We start from the raw sequence: 26,838 nt of genomic DNA on the forward strand, positions 1-26,838 counted from the left end.
CTGTCAGCACTTTCAAAACTCCTCATTCGTCTCCTTATCAGTGTTTACAGGAGCTTCCTGTCTTAAAAATCGTTTTTAATCGTCTTTATTCTTATGAAAACAAGAATTACAGAAGTGGAAATGAAATGCAATTGAGAAGCAGTACATGTATATTGTGGATTTTTTCTGATCATTCCTGCCATCTATCCATCCAACTGTCTATCCAGTTAACATACAAAAAAGTCCTAGCACAAGTTCTTAAGCGCGCTTTAAAAACATAATTAATATTATTATAGTTTCGTTACACTAGAATCAACTGTGCAGTGTTTTAGTGTTTTGAGTTAAACACCTGACATTAAATAAAGCATAATACCATGTTATTCCTCCTAATTAACGAGCGTACGAGAAAGAAACATTCTGTAATGTTCACCTGAAACGAAGACGTGCAGGTATACAATTAAAATGAAGTCACCGGCAGACGTGCGCACGCGCACTGGTCGCCCCGCGCCGCCACTCTCGCCTTTAAATGCTGCGCTCTGCCGCCCGATTTCCAGACTTGCGATCTTCTCTTCTGCCGCTGAAGTTTCTGCTTTCCAAGAATCGGTACAGGTAAGGTCATTGAAAAGATCGTCGTTGCTTCTTTTCTTCTTTATTTATCCGGGTGACTTCATATTAGAGGGGCATTTTGCGCTCTTTGCAGCGCAGAAGTTCTCCCTGACAATGCTCTGCCTGACGAGGAGCTTAAGACGACTTTATTATCTTTTTTCTTAGTTCTTATCGTTAAACATTTTACAAGAATTCTTAGTATCAAGTTTTAAGTTTGGTGCATATCTTGATGATATCCTCCTGGACAATGTTTAATGATGACTGTCCGGGAGCCCCGATAATTGGCCCCGGAGAGCAGCGCTGTTGACGATGAATATCATCGGCATATGAAATACCTGAAATTAGTGCTGCTGACATAAATGAGCTTATCTCTGGATATCTTATAGTCTCACCTTGTCCCGCTGTCCACGCTGTGCACCCCCTCCGATCGGAGTTTACTCGGTCCTCAACCTGTCTGATGTGTCTTTGTCCTCGTCGCCGTTCCTTTTAACTCACCGCCTACGCGTCAGCGTCCACACCTGTTGCCGAAAAACTTACCACTTTAATTTTAATTTAAATACTAGCTGAGCGACCCGTCTAAGTCGAGATGAAATCTTAAGTAATCAACGAAGACATCGGCATTAACTTTTGCAGTGCATCGTGGAATGCCTACGTCTCTAAAATATGCCATTTGGTACAGAATTCATAAAAACAGCGGTAATGTTTGTGATGTCCTTGTTATATGCCATTTGATAAGGGATTTGTAAAAGCAGCATTGTTTGTGATGCACCATTTGTTGGAATGACAAATACAATGTATATTTATATGCCACTTGGTATGGGATTTGTAAAAGCAGCATTAAAGTTTGTGATTCACCATCTGTTGGAATGATAAATTCAACACATTTTTATGGCAAATGTTTGTTATGCGCCATCTGTTGGAAAGACAGAGACAAATCAAGTGAATAGAACCACTGACAGACACACAGACACTCTTTTATTAAGGTAGAATTATTGATTTATTTATGAGTTTAATTCTTTATTTTTCATCTACCCTGATGATATACAGTATTTTAATTTGTGCAACTTCAGTCTTGGCATATATATAGAAAAACAAAGAAGTTTAATATTAACGGGGCTACTTTTATAAAGTTGAAATAAAATGTGTGTAATGAATTTTGCTGATCGAAATAAATATTTTAATTAGATTTTTGGGCACACACGGGGCTCAAAATCTGAGGTGGCAGCACTGCCCCTATGCCTCCGTCCTGCCCCCAGACTTCACCACCCATTTCAGTTTAACTGACATTTATATTTTGCCCATAGAGCGGACTGTGTCTGGAGAAGTTGTGATTTTAGTTATTTTAATTTTTGATTTTTGCCTAATCCGACAAGTACTCGTAATCTGAATAAATGTGAACATGGGGGTCTTCAAAGACCTAAACCTTTCAGTTGGCAGCCTACTTCTTGTGACAGGCACATTCATGAAAGTCCATTTTTTTCTTTTTTTCAGGAGTCCTCAGAATGAAGGCCACAGTTTTGCTGATGTGCCTGCTTGGCACCACCTTTGCAGTGCCCGTAAGTAGAAGACCCCACTGAGTTGTATGCGCCTTGTGGCTGCGATCCCAGAAGTGGCCTTAGGTAGACTCAATGTGCTGATGCCAATCAAGGTGGGATGGCATGGGGGTCACCCCAACACATGGGGCCCTTGGCACAATTCCTGTTTTCAGGCGGCTTGAACTGTTTGATTAGCTGATAGAGCCCACCATTGGCTTCTCGATGTGGACATTCATCCCGCCCCTCCTGTCTTTCATTTCTTTTCACAGATGCAGCGTCTTTATGAATTCCTGCCTCAGGTCAATTCACCGCAGCAGAGCGCCCAGCCAAGTCAACCCCAGCCGGTGGGTATCCAAAGCGGCTCCTCTCCTGCATGAGCTCCCTTCTTAAATGGCTGACTTGCTTGCTCCCATATTGTGGACAGGGCGAGATCTTCTTGAGCGATTCTTGAATGAGACGGAGTTCACAGCTAAAGATAGCGAGACTGCAGCGCTCACGTCTACATGTTTATCAGTAGGACTGCCGGACGTTTCCATCCACCTCAGATGCCATGTTTCCCAGCTGGCATGCGGCCTCACAGCACCTTAAGGTTTAATCAGTTCGGGTAGACGTGTTGATGTCCAAGTGATCTTGAGGAGACTCGTGGATTTCAGCTTTTATTCCCCATATCAGGTGTTCAGTTTCCATACCCTGTTAGTATTTGGTGGTCTTGCCTTTTAATTGCTTAACTTGAATATAACACTTATGGGTGGTCTTCCACAAGCTTCTCACAGTACGTTGGGTGACTTTTTGCCCATTCTTCCAGGCAGGACTGGTGAGAGGTTTGTGGGCATCCTGGCTCGGACCCTCATTTTTTTTTTTTAGTTCAGCCCACTCATTTCCTATGAGACTGAAGTCAAGGGTTTCTGATGGCCACACCGATACGTTCACCTTGGTGTCTTTAAGGCACTTCTTTACAGCTTAGAGGTGAGCTTAGCAGCATTGTCCTGATGGAAGGTAAATCTGCGTTCATGATTGAGCTTCCTGGCTGACGTCTTCAGATGTTCTTTCAGGTGTTTGAGATAATCCTCCTTCCTCATGATGTGCCCCAGTCCCTTAACATCCACAATATGGTGCTGCCACCTCCATGAGTATCAGTTGGGATGGCGTTCTTTGGTTGCCCTTCTTCCTTCATACATAACGGTGATCATGATGGCCAAAGAGCTCCATCTGAGAGTTTTTTGTTTTAGCTGACCTTGGAGCACAGCACCCCTCCAAAAGGCCAAGTCTACGTCCTGGTGGTCAGTCTTGGAGTGGGGGCTTCTTCCTTGTGAAACAGCCAGTCTCTTAATGGCGGATGAAGACACCTTCATCTCCTTTAGCTGTTCCTTTGTTGTTGTCTTGGGGTTCAGTTGAACTTTTGGCCACAAAGCTTGTTCAGTTCATTTGTGCCTCCTTCCTGAGCTGTGCAGTGTCTCGGTGGTCCTGGGATATTTGCATTTGCCTCAATTGTTTGTTTAGAAGCTTGTGGACCCTCCAGTTGTTGCAAAGTTGCTCCTAAGGAGCGGCCAGACCTAGGGTGGTCCGCAGTGGCCAGCCCTGTGGTCAGATATCTGGTGGTCCACAGTTGTTCTTCTGTGGTCTTTACAGAGTTGCTTGGTTTCTTCCAAGGTGCTGGCTCTAAAGATGGCTGGGCCTTTAAATACGGCCACAGGCGCATTCCCAATAAACTCCATTAAGACAACTGGCCAATCAGAGGCTTCCAAAGCTCATTGCATCCATTTCTGGAATCTTCCAGGCCTCTTCTTGGTGTATGGCAGGCCCTAAGCCTTTGAAAGTCTGATGTGGCCATTAAAGGCTGAAATCTGTCGGTCTCTCGGTTATTATTTTGACATTTCCACCTATGGAAATCTAAGTAGACATCCTAAACACGGGGAGTTGGGAAACACTGATTTGTGAAAGTCTGACTTGGGTGGAAACTTCAGGCCTAAGGTTTTTATAAGATACAGCATGGCACAGTCCTTCCAGGTGATGCCAGTGGAGCCCTCAAGTGACGGGCACCTCACAGGATGGGCTTGCAGGAAATTCAGTTTCTTTCTTCTTTCTTTTTTTCCCATTTATATTGCATAAAGGCAAAGCCAGACAGTGGATAGTGAATGGAAGAGGACGGCTGCACCTGCATGAAAAATGAGCTGCTGGCGCTTTTTTATTTTAGGTGGACTGCTTTCAGTTTCAGGTGGTCTCCCCAAGAAGTGATCACAGCAATGCTTTTGTTGTTTTATAGCAAAGCAACCCTGAGGCACCCATTGTTCCAGCACCCCAGACACCCCAGGCAGCACCCCAGGCTCCAGGGCCAGCAGGACCCGCACCACCTGCCAGTCTAGAAATCGTATGTAAAAAAAAAATGAGTTAAAAAAACGACAAAGAGGGTTACATGGGGCCCAAAGCAAGTGTTAGCTCCCTCCCAGCTCGGACGTTGTCTCCATATTGTGCTTCCAACTGCTGAATTGCATCCTGCCACCCCCAGGGTGCTGTGAGAAGGGCGCATGCATGATAAGCGGTCAGGCTGTCCTGGTCCTCCAGCGTTAGCCATCTGGATGGATGTTAACTTGTTGACGATTTGTCTCATCAATGTGTTTCTGGTTGCAGATGTTCCCCTACGGATATCCTGGTCAGACTCTTGGTCAGCCTTCTTCTGTAAGTCCACACTTTGATTGTTACACATTTCAATCTGACAGACTTCACTCTTTTTATGCCAGTGGCTTTAGAACATGTGGGCTCAAGCTTCACATTCAGGCTCGGTTACGGGAAGCCTTTTGGACCTGCTGGAGGTTGTGGTGGAGCAGAGACGAAGTCAAACCAATTGCTGTCTGGCTAATTATGTAGTGCCTTTAATATCCATCTATCTAGCATATAGTGCCTTTGCTATTATAGTGCCTCTATCTATCTATCTATCTATCTATCTATCTATCTATCTATCTATCTATCTATCTATCTATAATAGAGTGCCTTTCCTATTATAATATAAAATGAGATTTCTTCCCCCAACTCTAACAAGCTCTAACTCTCGGTGTGACAGCTGCTTCTAACTTTACGTCTTGGTGTCGTTTCCAGATGTTCCCATCCCAAGGATTCATCAGACAGAAGATCCCCCAGCCACCCGGCAGACAGAGCATTGAAATTGTAAGTCCGGTTCTCCTATGCATGTATCCATTCAGCGGATTCTTTCATTGTCTAAAGAATTAACTTTGAACACGTCTTTTTATTTTGACACGCAGCTCTACCCCTATGGATTTGGTCAGCAGCAGGTAAGTTTGGATTAAAATGGCGGTGACGGCAGGGTGGCTATGTCTTTAGTTTTGCTCTCTGATGCTCCTCGCCAACAAATCTGTCAAATAAACAAATGATTTAACCTGACTGTTGAGATTCACCTCATCATGGTGCATCTTGAATCCCCCTTCAGCCTTAATGATTTGAAATTCTTATTAAAATGTTCCAGTTAAGTACCAGCCTAACCAAGGATTTCCTCTTTCTCTTTTTTCAGATGTTCCCTGGATTCTCCAACCTGTCCCCTGTGCCTCCAATGCAGTTCCCAATGCTCCCAAATGTAATTGTAATGTCTGGTGGTGTTCAAGCTCAGGCTCCTCCTACTTATATTTGCACAAAAGCTCAGCCTCCTTCTTCCTTATTTTATTCTTGTTAACTAAATGCTCCTCCCACTCACCTTCTCACAGTCTACTCCCAGAATATTCAAGCTACTCCCACTGATCTTTGCATAACAAGCTAAGGCTCCTCCCACTAAACTCCACCTCTTGACCTGAGGCTCCTCCCCCTCATCTCAGCCTTCTCTCACTTATTTTCTTCTTTTGAGCTCAGGCTCCTCCTTTTCTTTATTCAGCAGTGAGGTTAGTGTTATGATTTGTGTGCTCTCAGAATGGTTGAGAGGTTTGAGTAACCCTAAAAGACTCATAAACCAGGTCAGGACTTTACATTGCCCGCACTCGAACAGGCTTCACCCTAGGCAACCTGACCCCAAACGCCACAGACAGGCTTTGGCCTATACAGGCCCTAAAAGGGAACTTTGGCTTCAAAAATGTTCCGAATTACATTTACATTTCTGGAAATATACACACAAATTCTGGCTTGAGAGACATGTCCAATACAAAATCTTTATAAATGATTACATTTGTTGAAATTAACCAAAAAAAGAACAAAAAATTTCACCAAGCAAAGGGGTTTGCTTTTCTAGGAACAAATCAATACTGACAAAGAAGAGCACTCTGCAAAGGTTGTTGAACCAGTGAAGAATATGCACCATAATACACAAGCTGAGGGGTGTCTTTCAGCTGTGACACTAGGGTGGCCCCATCTCTTGGGGGACCCATTCATAAAACAAGTAATCCATAGTAAGTAATAAAAAAAAATACATAAATAGAAAAAAAACAAATAAAACAAAATACTTTAAAATACCTGAGAGCAAATCCTGGCTGAAACATGACACATGTTGACTCCAGGCTCCTCCCATTCATTTTCTCATAACAAGCACCGCCTCCTCCTGCTCACCTGTAAACATGAGGACCTCAGGCTCCTCCCATTCATTTTCTCATAACAGGCACCGCCTCCTCCCACTCATCTGTAAACACAAGGACCTCAGGCTCCTCCCACTCATCTGTAAACACAAGGACCTCAGGCTCCTCCCATTCATTTCCTCCTGTTGCGCTCAGGCTCCTCCCAGGTTTCCTCTCACATTCTGTCAAGCCACTCCCCCTCATCCTTGCAGGACAAGCTTAGGCTCCTCCCATTCGTCTTCTCTCACCTGTGCTCTCTGTTTCTTGCAGATGTTCCCATTTGGCAGTATGGTACCAATGATGCCACAGCAGCCTTCTCCACAGACCCCAAATGTAAGAGTCCTGTCTTTTTGTTCCATATGTTTTTGACTTGATTTTGATATTATGGGATGTACTGATTGTTCTCTTTTTTCATTGCAGTTGCCCCCTTCTTTTGGAAACATGCCACAGCAACCTGGCCAGTCTGATCCAAACGTAAGATGACGACTTTGTGCTCATCACAGACCCTCCTTGTGCTCTGCTGTAGATCTTCATGTTTTGACTTCTTTGCTCTTTTCTCCATCCCACAGATGTTCAACCCCTTTGCCAATATGCCACAGCTGCCTGCCCAAAACCCCAATGTAAGGCCCACTCCGTTTCCAGCCGACGCTACTCCCTCGGGCTCTCTAGATTATAACTCAGATCTTTTTCTTTGCTGTAGGGCGTGCCCAACTTTGGAATGCCACAGGACCCCTCTCAGCCCATGCAGCCTGCCCAGCCCATTCCACCAGTGCAGCCCAGTCCAAATGTAAGTGGCTCGGGGGGGGGCTCTGCTGCTCTTTCTGTGCTGTTGCTGTTTACTCCCACTTCAGGATGGACACAATCTGCTTGGTCCTCGGCACTGGTCTTGATGCCATATCACGTCTTTGGTAATAAAGTGGCACGGCCATTGTCAGCTTTACCATGACGTGTTTTGTATTTCTATTTCAGATTCCGGTTGGAGGTGAACAAGAAGTGGACTAATTCAGTATGTACACACTTTTTCTTCATTTGTGGGTTTAAGATACTGGTCCAGTGGTAAGAAAACGTATGTGAACCCCTCGGAATGACCCGCTATTTCTACATTAATTGGTCAACTGATCATCTAGCAGCACGGTGGCATAGTGGGTAGTGGGGTTCGTTTCCCGGGTCCTCCCTGTGTTGAGTTGCATGTTCTCCCCGTGTTTCCTCCCACAGTCCAAAGACACACAGGTTAGGTGCATTGGCGATTCTAAATTGTCCTTGGTGTGTGTGTGCGTCCTGCGGTGGGCTGGCGCCCTGCCCGGGGTTTGATTCCTGCCTCGCACCCTGCGTTGGCTGGGATTGGCTCCGTTACCCTGTAGTTAAGATATAGCGGGTTGGACAATGGATGGATGGATGTTTGGTAGTTGGGTCAGGTCAGGTTGGGGGACATGCACTGGTACAGTTTGTTGCTGCACCCTCCTACCCACACAATAAAACAGCTTGGGATTCTGGTTGGCAGCCCTCCAGACAGACACACGGTCCAGCCTGTCCCACCCTCCAAAAATGACCCTCTATCTGCCGCAGCCAGGTGTTATGCAAGTGTCCCCTTGGCCTGGTCCAGCCACATGGGTCCTCAACAATGAGCTGGATCACCCTCGGGTAATGGTGCCACATGGCCGTTGTGCTGTAACTGACAATGCAGGTCATGTGCTTCATTTGGGGTCCCGTGAGAAACACAAAGTCAAACCAGCGGGACCCAAGGGTACCCCGAAGAGAAGACACAAGAAGGAGTCCAGTCTTGGTCTCAGGTCACTGGAATGCATCCTTTCATCTCCAGGACGCTAGAGACTTGGACCTCCGTCCTTTTGCGCCACGCACCCCTGTCCAGTGACCTCATGGTTGGCAGTGTGGCTCGTTTAGACATCAATATGATATTTTTTCCAGAGGGTTCACTTACTTTTTCTTGCCACTGTCTATGGGTTTTATTCTGCATGTCTGTGTAGTAAAATTCCAGGAATGAGTGAACCAAGAAACTGCTAAGGGTAGCAGAGCCAGTGCCAGGTTTAGGGGCGATGAAGGGCTGTGATGAAGGCTGTGTGCTCACCTGCTGCCCTACTTTCATTGATTCACTCGTTTTGTTGCTCATCTTCTTCACAGGCACACAAATCCCAGGACCCCCATGAAGCTGGTCTTCTAAATTTAAAGACGCTGATGGCTCCGAGTTGATGGCCCCACATGTTGTTCTGTCGTCTCTCTGTTTTGTTGTAGGTTTTTTGTTTTTTTTCCTCTTTCGCTTGCTCTCAATGGCGGTGCGGGCTGAAGGACGGTCTCACACGTTTTCATCTGCTGTTTGGTAGCATTTTTTGAGTTGAGCTTTGATGTGAGCCCATAAGGAGAGGATTTTGGGGAATATCAACGTGTGCCAGAAAGACGAAATCTGAAGGAAAATCTGCCAACAAATGTCTCCCCCTCAACCCCGGCGTGACTTCTCTTTGTACGTCGGCCCTCTGTTTGTGTAACAAAATGTGATGCTGTGCTAATCTCGCCTGCTTTGTCACCCGAGGGCGGCTCTCTGCCCGTTCACTCTTGTGCTTTTGTAACCTTTGCCTACAAATAAAGTTTCAGATCCTCTCAGTTTGTGTCTTTTTATCTCATTTGGGGGAAATCAAACGGGTTAAAGAAAAGACCCCCTTTAGAAGGGCGTTGGAAAGGAAAGGTGAGAAGGAAGACTTGCAGCTCACTGTAGTGGCTGTGGTGTGTCGGTCAGAACACAGGAACCGACCCAACCATTGGAGGAACATCACTTTAACGTGGAAATGGCAGAAATACACAGGAGGTAGAACATCTGTACGAGTGGGCGAGTGGGCGAGTGGGTGAGGCTCCGACGAGGCCAAGAACAAAATCAAACATTTAGTGCAAATCTTATAAACTGATCAAACAATGAAAGGAGCCACTTTATAATGAGAGTCTAGCATCAAGTCAGTGACACTTGTGGGCCGTTGATCTGCTCAGTTCAGTAGCAGAGGGGCTCATCAGGGCACTAGAGGGGCAACCATGAGGCGACCACCAAAACAGAAATGAATGGGCTAACAGGTGCAAGGAGTTAACTGTTGTCATCTCGTTTTGCATTTGGCTACGGTCAGCGTCACTACTGGCGTCATGAGGCCATACCTGGACCCTACAGAAGTGGCACAGGTAGTCCATCTACTCCAGGATGGCACATCAATACCACGTGGCATTGCCAGGTTTGCTGTGTCTCCCAGATGAGTCTCAAGGGCATGGAGGAGATTCCAGGAGACAGACGGGCAGTTCCTCGAGGAGAGCTGGACAGGGCCCCTTGTAGAAGGTCCTTAACCCATCAGCAGGACCCACCCTGGAGGAACGGGATGAGCACTGGCAGAGCCTACAAAATGACCTCCAGCAGGCAGGCCGGCCACTGGTGTGAATGTCTCTGACTAAACAATCAAACAGACTTCATGAGGGGGGCCTGAGGGCCTGACATCCTCTAATGGGCACCGTGGAGCTCGATTGGCGCTTGCCATAGAATACCAGAATCACCACCCTGTGCTTTTCACAGACGAGAACAGGGTCACCCTGAGCACATGTGACAGACGTGAAAGGGTCTGGAGAAGCTGTGGAGAACGTTATACTGCTTGTGACATCGTTCAGCATGACCAGTTTGGTGGGGGGGCAGTGATGGTCAGTCTGGGGTGGCACATCCAAGGAGGGACACACAGACCTCTACAAGGTGGGCACCGTAGGACTGCCATTAGGTATCGGGATGAAATCTTTGGACCCATTGGCAGACCCTATGCTGGTTCCTCCTGGTGCACAACAATGCCCGGCCTCATGTGGCGAGAAGAAGAAGGAATTGATACCATTGACTGGCCCAACACTACCCACGCTCACTTGCGTGACCTCAATCCAATAGAACACCTCTGGATGGGACTTTATGTTTGTGTCCTTTTGATGCCTCAGCCTGTCCAGGAGCTCAGTGATGTCCCGGTCCAGATCTGGGAGGAGATCCCCCAGGACACCATCTGTCGTCTCATAAGGATGTTGGCAGGCATGGAGGGGCAGGGGGCATACAATCTACTAAGCACGATTTGGAGTTGGTGCAATGAAATTTCGGCCAAATGCACTCACCTGCCTGCCTGCCACTGCATCATTTGTTCCCTTTGATTTTCGGGGTGTCCCTCTGTCGGTTGATCCTTTCCATTTCCATCCTTTTGTTCCTCATACGTCACCTTAGTAGTTCCTCAGTCCATAGCAGTAGAGACGGCCAGCGGGAGTGTTCTTTTTTCCCATTGAGATCTGATGTGTCTTCAAAGTGTTTCATTCATTTTTTGAGCAGTTGAAGTCTGTGCGTCTGTCTGTCCGGCCGGGAAGTGCGAGGCTACAGCATGAAGCTGAAATTAAAAGGGACTCCGTCGCCAAAGTTAAACCGGAATGACAAACGAGAGAGAAACTCGCTTAGCCGCTGACAGACAAAGGGGGGCAAGCAGGTCCACAAAACAAAACCGACGACTCTGCATTTCCATTTTTTTCTGATGATTTCTATGGTTTGTAGGTGCCCAGGCTTTTTACAGCGCGAGTTTACCCGGCAAGTCCATATACAGGGTGGTCCAGGTCTAATTATGCAGATCCAGATCGTCTGGATGACTTTGATTTATGCGGAGACGATTCTTAGATAGATAGATAGATAGATAGATAGATAGATAGATAGATAGAGTGAAAGGCACTATATAATAGATAGATAGATAGATAGATAGATAGATAGATAGATAGATAGATAGATAGATAGATAGATAGATAGATAGATAGATAGATAGATAGATAGATAGATAGATAGATAGATAGATTAGAACAATTAGAACAATTAGAACAATTAGAACAATCTAGACGAGAACAGGCCATTCAGCCCAACAAAGCTCGCCAGTCCTATCCACTTGCTTCCTCCAAGAAAACATCAAGTCGAGTTTTGAAAGTCCCTAACGTCTTACTGTCTACCACACTACTTGGTAACTTATTCCAAGTGTCTATCGTTCTTTGTGTAAAGAAAAACTTCCTAATGTTTGTGCGAAATTTACCCTTAACAAGTTTCCAACTGTGTCCCCGTGTTCTTGATGAGCTCATTTTAAAATACAAGTCTCGATCCACTGTACTAATTCCCTTCATAATTTTAAACACTTCAATCATGTCACCTCTTAATCTTCTTTTGCTTAAACTGTAAAGGCCCAGCTCTTTTAATCTTTCCTCATAATTCAACCCCTGTAGACCTGGAATCAGCCTAGTCGCTCTTCTCTGGACCTTTTCTTGTGCTGCTATGTCCTTTTTGTAGCCTGGAGACCAAAACTGCACACAGTACTCAAGATGAGGCCTCACCAGTGCATTATAAAGGTTGAGCATAACCTCCTTGGACTTGTACTCCACAGATCGTGCTATATAACCTAACATTCTGTTAGCCTTCTTAATGGCTTCTGAACACTGTTTGGAAGTTGATAGCTTGGAGTCCACTATGACTCCTAAATCCTTCTCATAAGGTGTACTCTCGATTTTTCGACCGCCCATTGTGTATTCAAACCTAATATTTTTACTTCCTATGTGTAATACTTTACATTTACTGACATTAAATTTCATCTGCCACAAATCTGCCCAAGCCTGTATGCTATCCAAGTCCTTCTGTAATGATATAACGGATTCCAAATTATCTGCTAATCCACCTATCTTGGTATCATCTGCAAACTTAACCAGCTTGTTACTTATATTCCTATCTAAATCATTTATATATATTAAAAATAGCAGCGGCCCTAGCACTGACCCCTGTGGAACACCACTCTTAACATCGCCAGTTCTGATGAGGTTCCTCGCACCATCACCCTCTGCTTCCTGTGTCTGAGCCAATTCTGCACCCATCTAAAAACATCACCCTGAATTCCCACTTCTTTTAACTTGATGCCCAACCTCTCATGTGGCACCTTATCAAATGCTTTCTGAAAGTCCAGATAAATAATATCATAAGCTCCACTTTGATCGTATCCTTTTGTTGCCTCCTCATAGAATTCCAACATGTTAGTAAAACACGACCTCCCCTTCTGAACCCATGCTGACTGTTCAGAATAACTCCTGTCCTTGTCATGTGTTGCTCAATCTTATCCTTAATAATTCCTTCCATTAATTTTCCTGTGATGCTTGTTAAGCTTACTGGCCTATAGTTGCTTGGATCTGCCCTGTCACCCTTTTTATATAATGGGATGATATTTGCCATTTTCCAGTCCTTTGGAATCTCTCCAGTGCACAGTGACTTCCTAAAAATATGTGTCAAGGGTTTATATATGTACTCACTAGCCTCCTTAAGAACACGAGGATAAATATTATCTGGGCCTGGTGATTTGTTTGATTTCATCTTATTTAATCTGAGCAGCACTTCTCCCTCTACAATTTCCAAATCCCTCAGTACCTCCTTAGTAGTTGTGTTTACCTCTGGCAGGTTATCCACTTGCTCACTTGTAAACACCTCAGAAAAATGTAAGTTTAGGGCATCTGCTATTTCATTGTCTGTATCTTTTAATTCCCCTTTACTATTCCTGATGAACTTGACCTCCTCCTTAACTGTTCTTTTACTACTAAAATACTGAAAGAATCTCTTGGGGTCTTCTTTCGCCTTATCTGCTATATTCCTCTCCAACTGTCTTTTAGCCTCTCTGATATCCTTCTTAATGGTTGCCCTCATTTTCTCATACGCTACGGTTCTCTTTGCAGTCATTAGTCTTATATGCCTTATACAGCAGTTTTTTCCTTTGCAACTTCTTTTTTAAATCTTTATTAATCCATCGTGGAGATTTTTTAGTTTCCTATTACTTCCAAATTTAGGTATGTATCTGTCCTGCATTACATGTAAAACATTTTAAACCTGTTCCACTGCTCCTCGACTGTCTCCACATTTAAAAGCTTATCCCAGTCTATCCTACTTAGACTTTGTCGCATCTGCTCAAAATTAGCCCTACTAAAGTTCAACTTAACAATTTTAGTCTTTGCATCTGTACTCTTACAAAATACTGAGAATTGTATTACATTATGGTCACTTGACCCTAGTGGTTCAATCACCTCTACACCCTCAATTCTATCCTGATTATTACAGAATACTAAATCCAGATAGGCTTCACCCCTTGTTGGTGCTTTAACATGCTGTGTTAAAAACAGTCGCGATTACTTCTAAAACTCCTGCTCTTGTGCTCCTCCATCTGTAAGGTTATCCCAGTTAATATTTGGATAATTAAAGTCCCCATGACTATAATATCCCCTGTAAACTTGCCTTTTGATATTACTAAAAGATGTGTGTTGAAATTACTGTCTGAATTGGGTGGTCTATAACACACTCCTAAAATGAGACCTTTTTCCCTAATATTTTCCAGGCGAAGCCACATGTCCTCACTAAGATGGGGCTCATCATCCAACTGAAGATGACTTACATTTAATTCCTGTTTGGCATAAACAGCAACCCCACCTCCTTTTCTGTTCTGTCTATCCTTCCTAAAAATGTGTATCCCTCTATGTTACACTCATCCCCATCTTTGTTATTTAGCCAGGTTTCCGTTATTGCTATAATATCATAATTGTGCTCTGCTACATACAACTCCAACTCACTTACCTTATTTTTGATACTTCTAGCATTAAGGCAAGCTATTTTTAATGTGTTAATCCTTCTATCTTTACGTGTTTGCTTAAAATTTACATTACTATGCATTTTTATTTCTACACCATTGTTTGTTCTTCCATGTATAGATCTAAATCTGGCCTGTCCTAAACTCCCTGCCCCCATTCCCTAGTTTAAACAATCCTCGACTAGCCTACACATACGCCTCCCCAATACATTGGTGCCCCTCCGGTTCAGATGTAACCCGTCACGCGGAACAGGTCCCATCTGTTCCAAAAGGAGTCCCAATGCCCCATAAACCTATACCCTTCTACCCTGCACCAAGATTTGAGCCACGCGTTAAGCCTTCTAATCTCCTCAATCTTACCTGGACTGGCGTGGCACAGGCAGAACTTCGGAGAAGACTACCTTGTCAGTTCTGCTCCTCAGCTTGGTACCTAACTCTTTGAATTTGGATCGCAGAACTGACAGACTACCCTTATGTATGTCATTTGTTCCAACGTGGACAATGACAACTGGATCCACCCGCTCTGGCCAAGAGCCTATCCACCCTTCCAGGAGGTCTCCCACCTGTGCTCCCGGAAGGCAACACACCGTGCGAGACTCTCTCTCTCTGGAGCACACCTGCGCTTCAATCCCCCTAATGATTGAGTCCCCAACTATCACTACCTCTCTCTTTTTGGGAACTGGTTTTGAGGTGGCCCGTTGGGGCTCCTCAACCCTGCCTACCACCTCAGAATTATCAGAGTCACCGTCCAGCTCCGCCAGGACATGATAACGGTTAGACACTTCTAATTCTGGGGTTGATGCCCCCGGACAGTGTGCACCCTTTACCTTACGCCTTGCGACCGTGACCCACCTATTCCTACCTGTCTGGTCTGGAATCTCCTCCCGCCACCTTAGGGGTGCACACTATCTCTAAAGGACACCTGGGCCAAGTCCGCCAATTCTCTATTACAACGCAGGTCAGCCAACTCCTCCTCCAGTTCAGCGACCCTGAGCTCGAGGTGCTGGATCAGCTGGCATCTCTTGCAGATGTAGCCCTCATAGACAACTGGCTCTTCCAAACCATCATCTAAAAAGTCCAACATCCAACAGGACTTGCATTGCACTGGCCTCATTATTAAAATTTGATTTGGGATTACTAAGCTGCCTTAACTATATATTTTTTTTTTCTTAAGATTAAATTTCTTCTTAACTTAAATGGTAACACTAAGATCTGCTACAGATATTTTACACCTTTTCCCCTTAAGCTCCTGTACTGTTCTCCCTCTCAGCTGCCTGCCTTTCTATGAGGTTAACTTTACTTTTCTCTGTCTCTTCTAGCTTTGCGCTCTTCTTACTTATAAGCTCTTCACTCGCACTGTTTGTATTCCCCCGTATTAATGAACCAATACGCTGTCGCCCACTTAACTGTTCTGCCTCTGGACCGCTAAGGACTGTTTAATCTAAAATAAACAAATAAATAAAACTTTACTACCTTATTTGCTCCTACTGCTCCTTGTGCCTGATCGGTGTCTTAACGCAGGCCGCTTACCTGCGCACTACTGAGTTTCCACCTTTTACTGCTTTGAAGTCAGCCGCGGCCTTTTTTTCTTTTCCTTTAAACTAAGGAATCGCTGTTACGACGACGCGGTTATTTATTTACAAATGCCGATATCAGTTACTGCTGCTTTCTACCCTGCCGCCTCGATGCTAATTCAAATACAGATAACAAGAAAAAGAACAAGTACAAATAACTTTTCCAAGCGCACTTCCAAACACCCAGCTACTTTTGCTCTTGTGCGGGCGAAAAAAGCAAAAAACCCTTCTAAAGGGAAAAAGCTTTAAAAAATTCCCACACGGTTCCTTAGAGGCAACCAAAACCCAAGTTTTTAAGAGCAAAATGTATTTTTTTAATGTAAATCTCACACCACAGAACAAACCAACACTCTCAACAGACTCTAGCGTTTGCAAAGCACACGTCAGCACAAAGCACACGTGACTCTCAGCACAAAGCACACGTGACTCTCCATATAGATAGATAGATAGATAGATAGAGTGAAAGGCACTATATAATAGATAGATAGATAGATAGATAGATAGATAGATAGATAGATAGATAGATAGATAGAGTGAAAGGCACTATATGATAGATAGATAGATAGATAGATAGATAGATAGATAGATAGATAAGGCACTATATGATAGATAGATAGATAGATAGATAGATAGATAGATAGATAGATAGATAGATAGATAGATAGATAGAGTGAAAGGCACTATATAATAGATAGATAGATAGATAGATAGATAGATAGATAGATAGATAATAATAATAATAATAATAATAATACATTTTATTTATTATATATATATATTATATATATATATTTATATATATATATATTTCCCATGCTCAAGGCACTTACAGAATATAAGAAAGAACGGCAGGGTATACAGTATATAGCATAGTACAAAGCAAATTAATAAATAAGAAGATTAAGACAGTAAACTCAGAGAAAGCCTAACAGACAACAGAACTGATGGTCTACGCACACACATACAGGTTACATGAGCATCTTGACAGAGAGGTAAACTGAGAGAAGGGGAATGAAGTCAAATAGAGCTAAAAGCCTTCCTGAACAGATGAGTTTTAAGTTGTTTTTTAAAAGAATTCATGGAGTCAGCTGACCTGATTAATTTCGGTAGGTCATTCCAGAGTCTGGGCTATACAGCTGAAGGCCCTGCTGTCACCCATGGAGTGTAGATTAGTGTGGGGCACAACAAGATTGCCAGAATCAGAGGACCTTAGTGGATGGGCAGGCACATAGTGATGGAGAAGGTCACTGATGTCGTTTGGCGAGGTTATTTAAGGCTTTGTAGGTTATTAGTAGGATTTTATATTCGATTCTGTAAGACACAGGGAGCCAGTGAAGACGGAGCAGGATGGGTGTGATGTGCTCACTGCTGCTGGTTGGAGTGAGGACTCTTGCAGCTGAGTTTTGAATAAGCTGGAGCTGTGATATAAGATTAGAAGGGGCACCTGCCAGCAGCGAGTTACAATAATCTATGCGGGATGTGATAAAAGCATGGACAAGTTTCTCAGCATTAGAAAAGGAAAGGAAGGAGGAACACGGATATGTTACGGAGGTGAAAGTAGGAAAGTTTCTTAATGTGATTTTTGTGGTGGAGTAAGAAAGGGAGGAATCAAAAATGACACCAAGATTCTTTGCAGTAGAGGCAGGTCTGATGAGATCACCACCAAGATGGACTGGGAAGGAGCTCATTTTATTAAGCTGCATTTTAGTCCCAATTTGCAGGAGTTCAGTTTTGTTGCAGTTTAATTTCAAAGAGTTCTGCTCCATCCAGGTTTTAATTTCACTAAGGCAGGTTGTGAGCTGAGAAAGCTCTGATGAAGTTCCACTTTTAACATTGAAGTAGAGTTGAGTATCATCTGCATAAAAGTGATAGCCCAGTCCATAGCTACGAATAATATGGCCAAGGGGAGCATATAAATACAGAAGAGAAGAGGGCCAGGACAGAGCCCTGAGGAACTCCTTGTGTGACTGGCGACGAGCTGGATCTGCTGTTACCAAGACTAACAAACTCTTGCCTATCAGTCAGATAGGACTTGAACCACTGGAGGGCAGTGCCAGAGATACCCAGCATGTTCTCCATTCTAGACAGTAGAATGTCATGTCTGACAGTGTCAAATGCTGCACTGAGGTCTAACAGAATTAATATGCTGGTTTGTCCAGAGTCTGCTGCCATAAGCAAATCATTGGTTACCCGTAGCAGAGCAGTTTTACAGCTGTGCTGCACCCTGAAACCAGACTGAAAGGGTTCCATCAAATTATTAGACGTTAAGTAATTGGTGAGCTGGGAAGCTACAACACGCTCAAGAGCTTTTGACAGGAAAGGTAAGTGGGAAATAGGCCGGAAATTGTTAAGATTGTCAGCATCAAGACCAGACTTTTTTAACATTGGGGTTACAGAAGCGATTTTAAAAGTGAGCGGCACAGAGCCAGTGTCAAGGGATGAGTTTATTATTGTTGTAACAGTCGGGATTATGGCATGAAGGCAGGATTTAAGTAGTGTGCTGGGGATGGGTCCAGTATACAAGTAGTTGGCCTCATCTTACAAAGCAGGTTATTAACAAACGCAGATGTGACTGGTGAGAACTTAGAGAAGGAGCTGGATGGAGTGGGAAAACAGGGAGAGATATAAACAGATGATGTATTTACGTTAGTTGAATTATTTAGATCTTTAATTTTGTTACGGAAAAAGTGGAGGAAATCCTCACAGACTTCAGTAGAAGAGGTAGTTGGGCCAGATGCAGGTTCGAGTAGTTTATTAACTACAGAAAACAAAACCCTTGGGTTATGTGGCCACTTTCTATTATTCTGCCATAGTGGGTGTTCTTAGCAGCAGTTAGTGCTTCTCTGTAAGCTCTTTGGTGGTCAGAGAAAGCCTGGATGTGCACAGTGAGGCCAGTCTTACGTGACATTCTCTCAAGGCGTCGGCCAGCTGCTTTCATAGATCGCAATTCTGAGTTATACCAAGGAGCTGAACGTTTAAAGAAAACCTCTTTATGTTTTAAAGGAGCTGTTTTATCTAATGCTGAATGAAGGGCTGAGTTATAGTGGTCAACGAGATTATCTAGTGTTGACGGAATAGGTGCAGACAGTAAAAGATCAGAAATGGATCCAGAAAGGATAGAGGGACAGATATTTTAAGGTTTCTGTAAGAAATTTGTCGTTTACAGGTAAGAGGAGGTAAAGGCAGTGAGACAGTAAAAAATACTGCTTTATGGTCAGAGAGTCCCAAATCAGTGCTGTAAATATTGGCAACAGATAGTCCAGAAGTGCAGATCAGATCCAATATATGACCACCAGAGTGGGTGGGAAAATCAACATGTTGTGTCAAGTCAAAACAGTCCAGTAAGGATAGGAATTCATTTCTCAGTTTAGATGTAGTAATGTCAATATGGATGTTGAAATCACCAAGAAGGATAATTCTCTGAGAGTAAGAGCTTAGGTGGGTTAAAAGTTCAATCAGATCAGATAAGAAGGATGCATTGTATTTTGGGGGACGATAAAGAACAATGAGTGAGACAGGACCTGTTTCCGTTATTAGTTTAAGAGCCAGGCACTCAAAAGACAGTGGACAGTCAATTGGGATTCGTTTGATATTTAAGTCTGCTCTGATAATTACCGCTAGCCCGCCTCCTTGTCTAGAGCTGCGAGGTTCTGTATGGAAAGTGAAACCAGGTGGAGTCGCCTCCGTGAGAGACGTCAATTCGTTTGGTTTTTGCCAAGTCTCCGTTAAACACAGTATATCAAGTTTGGTGTCAGTGATGAGTTCTGACAGCACCAATGCTTTGCCATTAAGAGATCTTGAGTTAAACAGAGCAATGTTAGTCAATGAGGCATCTTTTTGCACAGAGCTGTGATCAGGGTTTATTTCCACACAATGTAAATTTGGCACACTGACACTTGTATTTCCAGGGCCATGAGAAGGAATGCTTATTCCTGAGCAAATGCTGCCGGTTGTCTTTTCATTCGCACCCCGGCGGTGGCGGCGACCTGACCCGCGATGTATATATTTCGGCGCTGTAAAATACCGGCGTCTTTTAGGATGTTCCAATCAGACCATTTGCTCTGGACAAACTGTTTAATAAGAAGGAGTTTGTCATGAGAGTATTTTAGCATGATACTTGGCAATACTTATCTGAAAAGCAGTGGAGAAGCAGCACAGCATAGCGGAACCATTTGGATCAGATGAGATGAACGGCGATAGCAAAGCAGCAGAAAGCAAAGCAGCAGAAAGCATAGCAGGAGGAGGTAGCAGGATTTGCAGGTTCCAATACACAGCCACAAACAATAACGCTTGATAATTTCATGCGTGATCGCCCCGGAGCCATAAGCCAGGTTAGTATGAGCATCAGATCAGATCCCAGTCGTACAGTACTGTAAAATGAATCGGGAGCAGATCAGCATAGCGAATATAATCACGGAGAAAGATTATCCCGAGGTCATAGATCGCCAGGTACAAAGAAATGTTCGTAGGTCTCGTCCGCGATCCACAGACTCAGCTGTTCCCAGTCAAAGTAGAGTCCATAAAATCTGTAAATATTAAGCCAAATCCATGCAATTCAGGTCGGCTGTATCCACGAACTATACGTACAGTAAAAGAAATAAAACAAGCGTGAGAAAGTGTAGAATAAAGGCGAATTTTGCGAAAAGTGTTGTTAACAGGGAGGAGCGGCAGCAACTTGCGTGCGCCAGCGTCCCCTCACCTGAAGAAGATAGATAGATAGATAGATAGATAGATAGATAGATAGATAGATAGATAGATAGATAGATAGATAGATAGATAGATATGAAAGGCACTATATAATAGATAGATAGATAGATAGATAGATAGATAGATAGATAGATAGATAGATAGATAGATAGATATGAAAGGCACTATATAACTGATAGATAGATAGATAGATAGATAGATAGATAGATAGATAGATAGATAGATAGATAGATAGATAGATATGAAAGGCACTATATGATAGATAGATAGATAGATAGATAGATAGATAGATAGATAGATAGATAGATAGATGTATGTTCTAGCATCACTTCCGAATGCGGTCTTGCATGCACGTTATCATCCAGGTGACACTCTGAACGACCACCAGAGGGCGAACTGGAGGTGACAGCCAGCATTCTTTATGTTTGAGCGCCACCACCGGGCCCCGCCTGTTGCTCTTCAAATTAAATCGAGTTGGTTGGTTCCGAGCTTCAACTGGATGATAACATACAAGACCGCAAGACGAGCACATTAGCGAGTCTTCATTGTTTGTTGATTAATTTTTATTTTTAAAGTTGTGTTTTTTTATTATATTTTTCTCAAACAATTAAAAAAAAACCATTTTATTTTCCTCTGGGCCACGCCGGTTATTTCAGCTCGTAGTATAAAAATGTTGCTTCGTTATGCAATGCAGAAAACGTCCAATAGATGGCACTATAGCGACACGCTATCAACGTAAGGTATTTGCAATTACAACCTCAATGGCGGCAACGTAACAAGTTAATACCCATACCAGTAACCGCGCAATCTGCTTGACTTGAGCATTGCTAGTTTTCCTCCTCTTTCTCTGTACGTTTAGCGTTCGTTTGCTCAGAGGTTTGATGTGCTTGTTCCTTCCTGAGCAGCTCTTCTTTTCTCCACCCTAGCGGCCCGTTTTTTCTCTTCTTTCATCGGCATCTTTTCACTTTAAAACAGATTAATTAATTAATTAATTAATTAATTAATTACTTAATTTGTCTCGTAAGCTGGCACTTAGGTGTTCAATCTGTCTCAAGAATGATTTAAGATTGGGATGAGAACGGCGCCCGTACGCACGCGCCGAGTTGTTACTAAAATAAAATAAAACACAAATAAGAGGAATACCCCGAAAGCGGACCGTAGAGGTCATGCAGTACATGTGTACAAAATTCCAGGTCCATATTTCAAACGGCTTGCCATCTACAGGTGATTAAAAATCCTGGACAGGCAAACGTACAGCCACGGTAGCGTATTATAGAAGAAGTGAATACACAACATCTCTTAAAGATTTACTGCAATAGCCCAATGATTTACAGTTGAATCTACTGTATATTAAACAGCGGACACATATCCTCAATTTTACTGTATGAAATTGACGGTATTTACTGTAATAATAATAAAAACACTAAGTAACGTGAAATATTAACATGACTGTTAATTTAACAACAACATTTATTTCTATAGCACATTTTCATACAAAAAATGTAGCTCAAAGTGCTTTACAAAATGAAGAATAGAAAAATAGAAGACACAATAAAAAATAAAAATAAGTCAATATTAATTAACATAGAATAAGAGTAAGGTCCGATGGCCAGGGGGGACAGAAAAAACAAAAACAAAAAAACTCCAGACGGCTGGAAAAAAAAATAAAATCTGCAGGGATTCCAGACCATGAGACCGCTCAGTCCCCTCTAGGCATTCTACCTAACATATGATGAAACAGTCCTCTTTGGATTTAGGGTTCTAACGGAAGGACCTGATGATGATGGTCACGTAGACTTCTGCCTTTCAGTCCATCATTGTTGGAGCATCAGGATGCTTTGAGTAGGTGGACGTGGCGCAGGAAAAAGAAACAGAAAAGAGAGTTGGGGTCAGTACGGATTTTAGAGCCACTGTGAATATCACTATGAATTCAGAACAGTTTCCTCTCTAACGTTTAACACTTTACTTCAAACATTAGAAGTACATAAGAACTTACATTTGGTCAACAAACACACAAAGTTAAACTTTCTTTAGCGTCTCCAGTACTTCCGGCTTTCACGCGGTATGTCAGTCAAAGTCGCCTGCTCACTGTTGTACACTCACTGCGCCTCAGCCCCCCAAAGACACATGAGCCTTTTTTACAAAGGGTTTGATTTAAGGTGTCTGCGGCGCTTTACATCATGGAGGCAAATGACTGACGTAGAAACGCCGAGGCACAGTCTGGATGACCCTTAAAATGCTTCTTTTTTTTTTTGATATTGAAAGTTTGTCCTCCATACTTTGAGAAGTCACACCCACCCATGGGAAACATGTCATAAAATAACGAACACCAAACTGCAAGCCAGTGCTGTTCCTTCATCACATTAATTTGTCCAGCATCCATAACCTTCTTCCATTGTCTGTCTGTCTGTGTGTGTGTCTCTCTCTCTCTCTCTCCATGATGCACCGAAGACCCCCTTTATCTCCTGTACGGACTTCGATTCATTTTCTGCTCCAAGGGACTCCACCTGCATTCTTCATCCATCTAATCCTTGTGTGGTGTCACCTGAATCCTCGAGGCTCATGGGATACAGAGAGCCGCCTTCAGGTCGCTGTCACTCAAGTCTCCAGCCCCGCCCCTCTCTAGTATAGTAGTTTGAAAGATCGATAGATAGATAGATGAAAGGTGCTATATGATAGATAGATAGATAGATAGATAGATAGATAGATAGATAGATAGATAGATAGTTGAAAGGCGCTATATGATAGATAGATAGATAGATAGATAGATAGATAGATAGATAGATAGATAGATGAAAGGCGCTATATGATAGATAGATAGATAGATAGATAGATAGATAGATAGATAGATAGATAGATAGATAGATAGATAGATAGATAGATAGATAGATAGATAGTCGCATAGTGTGTATTGATGGCTGCCATATTAACTTGAAAGAAAGTTATATAAACGACAAGTTATGAATTACACAAATTGAACTTCTAAATGGAATCAAAAAGACTTCAAGTTTGATTTCAACAGATCTGATACCTGCCGTTGTCTAAGGCTGATTAGGGTGAGCCCACCATTGTGCAGCGCCAGGTAAAACATAATTAGCAGGATGACAGCCAGGGCGAAGATCTGTGGGGTGGCAGCCCATGAGAATTTCATGCAAAGCCACAGGGAGCGCTCAGTGACCACACCACCTATACCCATGGCTGGCTTTGGCTTTTAGGATGCCCTGTAAATGGTGCCCACATCACCAAACTGGTCACCCTTTGAATGACAGAGGCATAGGACTATTATTATTACACACTTTGAGTAATTATTAGTGTTTGTAATCTGGTAGTTTAAATCAGTTATGAGCAAACTGACACCCTGACCTTCATGTGTGCACTTCATGTGTGGACTACAGCTTTTTGTTTTAATGAATTTCACAAATCTTAGTGCCAAAGACAACTCAAATTTTACTACTGAGATATGAGGTAAATGAATATAAATTTAAATGAACATTTTAGAATTGAGAAAAATGTGTAACCGCAAATACAGTATAAATCTATCCACCTTAATAAAATGACAAGTGTTTTTGTGTCTGTGGGTCCATTCAGGTTGCTGTGTCTCTGTCATCCCAACAGATGGACCTTCACAAGCATTTGTAGTAGTAAAATCCATTGAATCTCTCATTCCAACAGCTGGCGCAGCATAAAGCTTTGTCATAAAAAAAAGTATTGCATTTGTCATTCCAACAGGTGGCACATCACAAACATTAACATTGCTTTTATGAATCCCGTACCAAATGCCGTACAACAGAGACATATGCATTGCATCCCGCATTCCAATGCACGCCATTAGTAGCAACGTATTTTAATACTACAAATATTTATGATGGCAAATCTGTTGGAATGACACATTTAATTCCTACATGAATTACAAAATACATTCCAGTAGATGGTGCAAAGCAAACGCTAATGCTGGGGTCTACGTTGCTTACTTAGACCCTCCATCCTATCCTTTCGCCTCGGTCCAATAATGGCAGCAAAAAAAAGGAAGACAAAAAGACACTGAAAATCCATCAGGGAGAAAATTAGGGAGAGGAACGGATGTGGAGAAGGGGGCAAGACCACCTCAAAGGCAGTGGACAGACCTCAGAGGGTCCATCATACAGCCCATCCACCCTTTTTATGTCACTTATTCGGGTCTGGGTTATGGGGGCAGCAGTCTAAACAAAGATGCCCAGACATTCCTTTTCCCAGCTACCTCATCCGGCACCTCTGGTGGGATGCCAAGGCTAGCTGTGACATATACTGTAGCTTCCCAAGGGTGTCCTGGGTCTGCCCCGAGGTCTCCTCACTGTTGGACATCCTCTCCAGGAGACACAAACCACTTCTAATGGCTCCTTACGATGTGTTTTGGGGAGCAGCGGCTCTACTCTGAGTTCCTTCTCCATGTCTGTGCTCCTCACCCTGAGCCCACCCTGTGAAGGAAGCGCATTTCTGCCGTTTTACCCACGGCTCATGACCACAGGTGAAGGTAGGAACATATGGAGAGCTTCACCTTTCACTTCAGCTCCCTCCATCATACAGAAGGAGAAAAAATAGAAAACGACAAGCCCACTGCCAGGTCAGGCTGTCCCTCAAGAATGGGGACTGTGAACCCCAATGGTCACTCAAGTCAATGACTGCGACTGCAGAGGACATTCACGCTTCATTGACCTCCAGAATATGAGCCGTTAGGGAAGAGTGGCACAGGAAAAAAAGAGAAAACATGTCCTCTCTGTAAAGATGACGAGACTAAAGTAGTGGAAATCGAACATGTCACACCAGCCACTGTCACCATTACCACTGTGTGTGTGAAATGTCCTGGTGGCCATGTTGTGTTCTAACAGGGCATGCTGGGTACTGGCAGAATGATGAATGCTGCACGGTTATGTTTCAGCAAGGGTGTGTTTGCTGGTTTCTGTTCATTTTTGTTTTTTTTGCTTTCTTTGTTTATTTTCAATTATTATTTTTCATTATGTATTAATGTCCAACTACAGGGTCACGGGGGTCTGCTAGAGCCAATCCCAGCAAACACAGGAACCAATCCCAGGCAAAGGGGGCCAGCCCACCGCTGGGCACACACACATACACACCAAGCACACACTCAGGACAATTTAGAATCGCCAACCCACGTAGACACGGGGAGGACATGCAGACTTCACACAGAGAGGACCCGGAAAGTGAACCGAGGTCTCCCAACTGCGAGGCAGCAGCGCTACCTACTGCGCCACCGTGCTGCCCTTATGTTAATATGGTCCTGTTTATTATTTAGGATGTCTTCTGATTCTTCCAGCTGCTCCCATTAGTGGTCGCCACAGCGTTCATCTTCTTCCATATCCTCCTGTCCTTGTCATCTTGCTCTGTCACCCCCATCACCTGCATGTCCTCTCTCATCACCTCCTCCAAGGCCTGCCACTGTTCCTCTTCCCTGGCAGCTCAATCCTTAGCACCCTTCGCTCATTATACCCAGCATCTCTGCTCTGCACATGTCCAAACCAACACCACCTCGCCTCTCTGGTTTTGTCTCCCAACCGTCCCACCTGCATAATGAATGTTTCTGCCTTGTGGGTGGAGCCTCCAGTGGTGTGCAGGGCCGTCTTAATGCATGGGCATGCTGGGCAGGAGCCCTGGGGGCATCACGAGCATTGGGGCCCCGTGCTAATCTATGTAAGTTGTGACTTGCTGAGTGGTTATGGAGTGTATTGTATTGAGGGTGCCTTGTGTTCTGTTCTGTGCATTGTGTCGTATTGACCCCCTTTTGTTTGACACCCACTGTACCTGGAAAGGGGTCTCTCTTTGAACTGAGGTTTCTTCCATTTTTTCCCTATAAGGGTGTTTTTTGGGGAGTTTTTCCTGGTCTTCTTAGAGAGTCAAGGCTGGGGGGTCCTGTCAAAGCCCACTTCTTGTGTGATTGTGGGCTTGTGAAAAATAAATTGTATTGTATTGTATAGTAGGGTACTCCGGTTTCCTCCCTCAGTCCAAAGACATGCAGGTTGGGTGCTTTGGCGATTCTACATTGTCCCTAGTGTGTGCTTGGTGTGTGGGTGTGTGTGCGCCCTGCAGTGGACTGGCACCCTGCCCGGGGTTTGTTTGGCTCCAGCAGACCCCCGTGACCCTGTAGTTAGGATATAGCAGGTTGGATAATGGATGGATGGATAGTATAGTATTGTGTAGGTAGGGGCTCCAGTACACTGCTTTGCCCGGCCCTGGGTATGGCGACTGTACA

At 43.7% G+C, this 26,838-nt stretch overlaps 1 protein-coding gene across 2 annotated transcripts; it reads left to right on the plus strand.

Annotated features, from left to right (window-relative positions):
- The first annotated feature begins 500 nt into the window (after positions 1–500).
- Positions 501–9,283, plus strand: LOC120527076 (vegetative cell wall protein gp1-like). 2 transcript variants are annotated; one of them, XM_039750122.1, is made up of 14 exons: positions 501–588; positions 2,077–2,141; positions 2,390–2,464; positions 4,384–4,488; positions 4,749–4,796; positions 5,214–5,282; positions 5,378–5,407; positions 5,644–5,706; positions 6,938–7,000; positions 7,088–7,141; positions 7,237–7,287; positions 7,368–7,454; positions 7,637–7,673; positions 8,807–9,283. In XM_039750122.1, the coding sequence occupies exons 2-13, from the start codon at positions 2,088–2,090 to the stop codon at positions 7,667–7,669; spliced, it is 732 nt and encodes a 243-aa protein (XP_039606056.1). In that variant the 5' UTR covers positions 501–588; positions 2,077–2,087; the 3' UTR covers positions 7,670–7,673; positions 8,807–9,283. The 2 variants fall into 2 exon arrangements, with proteins under 2 accessions (XP_039606056.1, XP_039606057.1); XM_039750123.1 differs by lacking the exon at positions 4,384–4,488.
- Positions 9,284–26,838: the final 17,555 nt, after the last annotated feature.

This window comes from Polypterus senegalus, chromosome 4 (assembly GCF_016835505.1).
Source record: "Polypterus senegalus isolate Bchr_013 chromosome 4, ASM1683550v1, whole genome shotgun sequence".
Classification (NCBI taxonomy): domain Eukaryota; kingdom Metazoa; phylum Chordata; class Cladistia; order Polypteriformes; family Polypteridae; genus Polypterus; species Polypterus senegalus.

What these genes read in the sequence shown, in the direction of transcription:
- LOC120527076 (XM_039750122.1), top strand. Translation starts at nt 2,088, where the DNA reads ATGAAGGCCACAGTTTTGCTGATGTGCCTGCTTGGCACCACCTTTGCA. An exon ending in AGTTCCCAATGCTCCCAAAT is followed by an intron (nt 5,707 to 6,937) that starts GTAATTGTAATG and finishes TGTTTCTTGCAG; the next exon opens with ATGTTCCCATTTGGCAGTAT. An exon ending in TGCCTGCCCAAAACCCCAAT is followed by an intron (nt 7,288 to 7,367) that starts GTAAGGCCCACT and finishes TCTTTGCTGTAG; the next exon opens with GGCGTGCCCAACTTTGGAAT.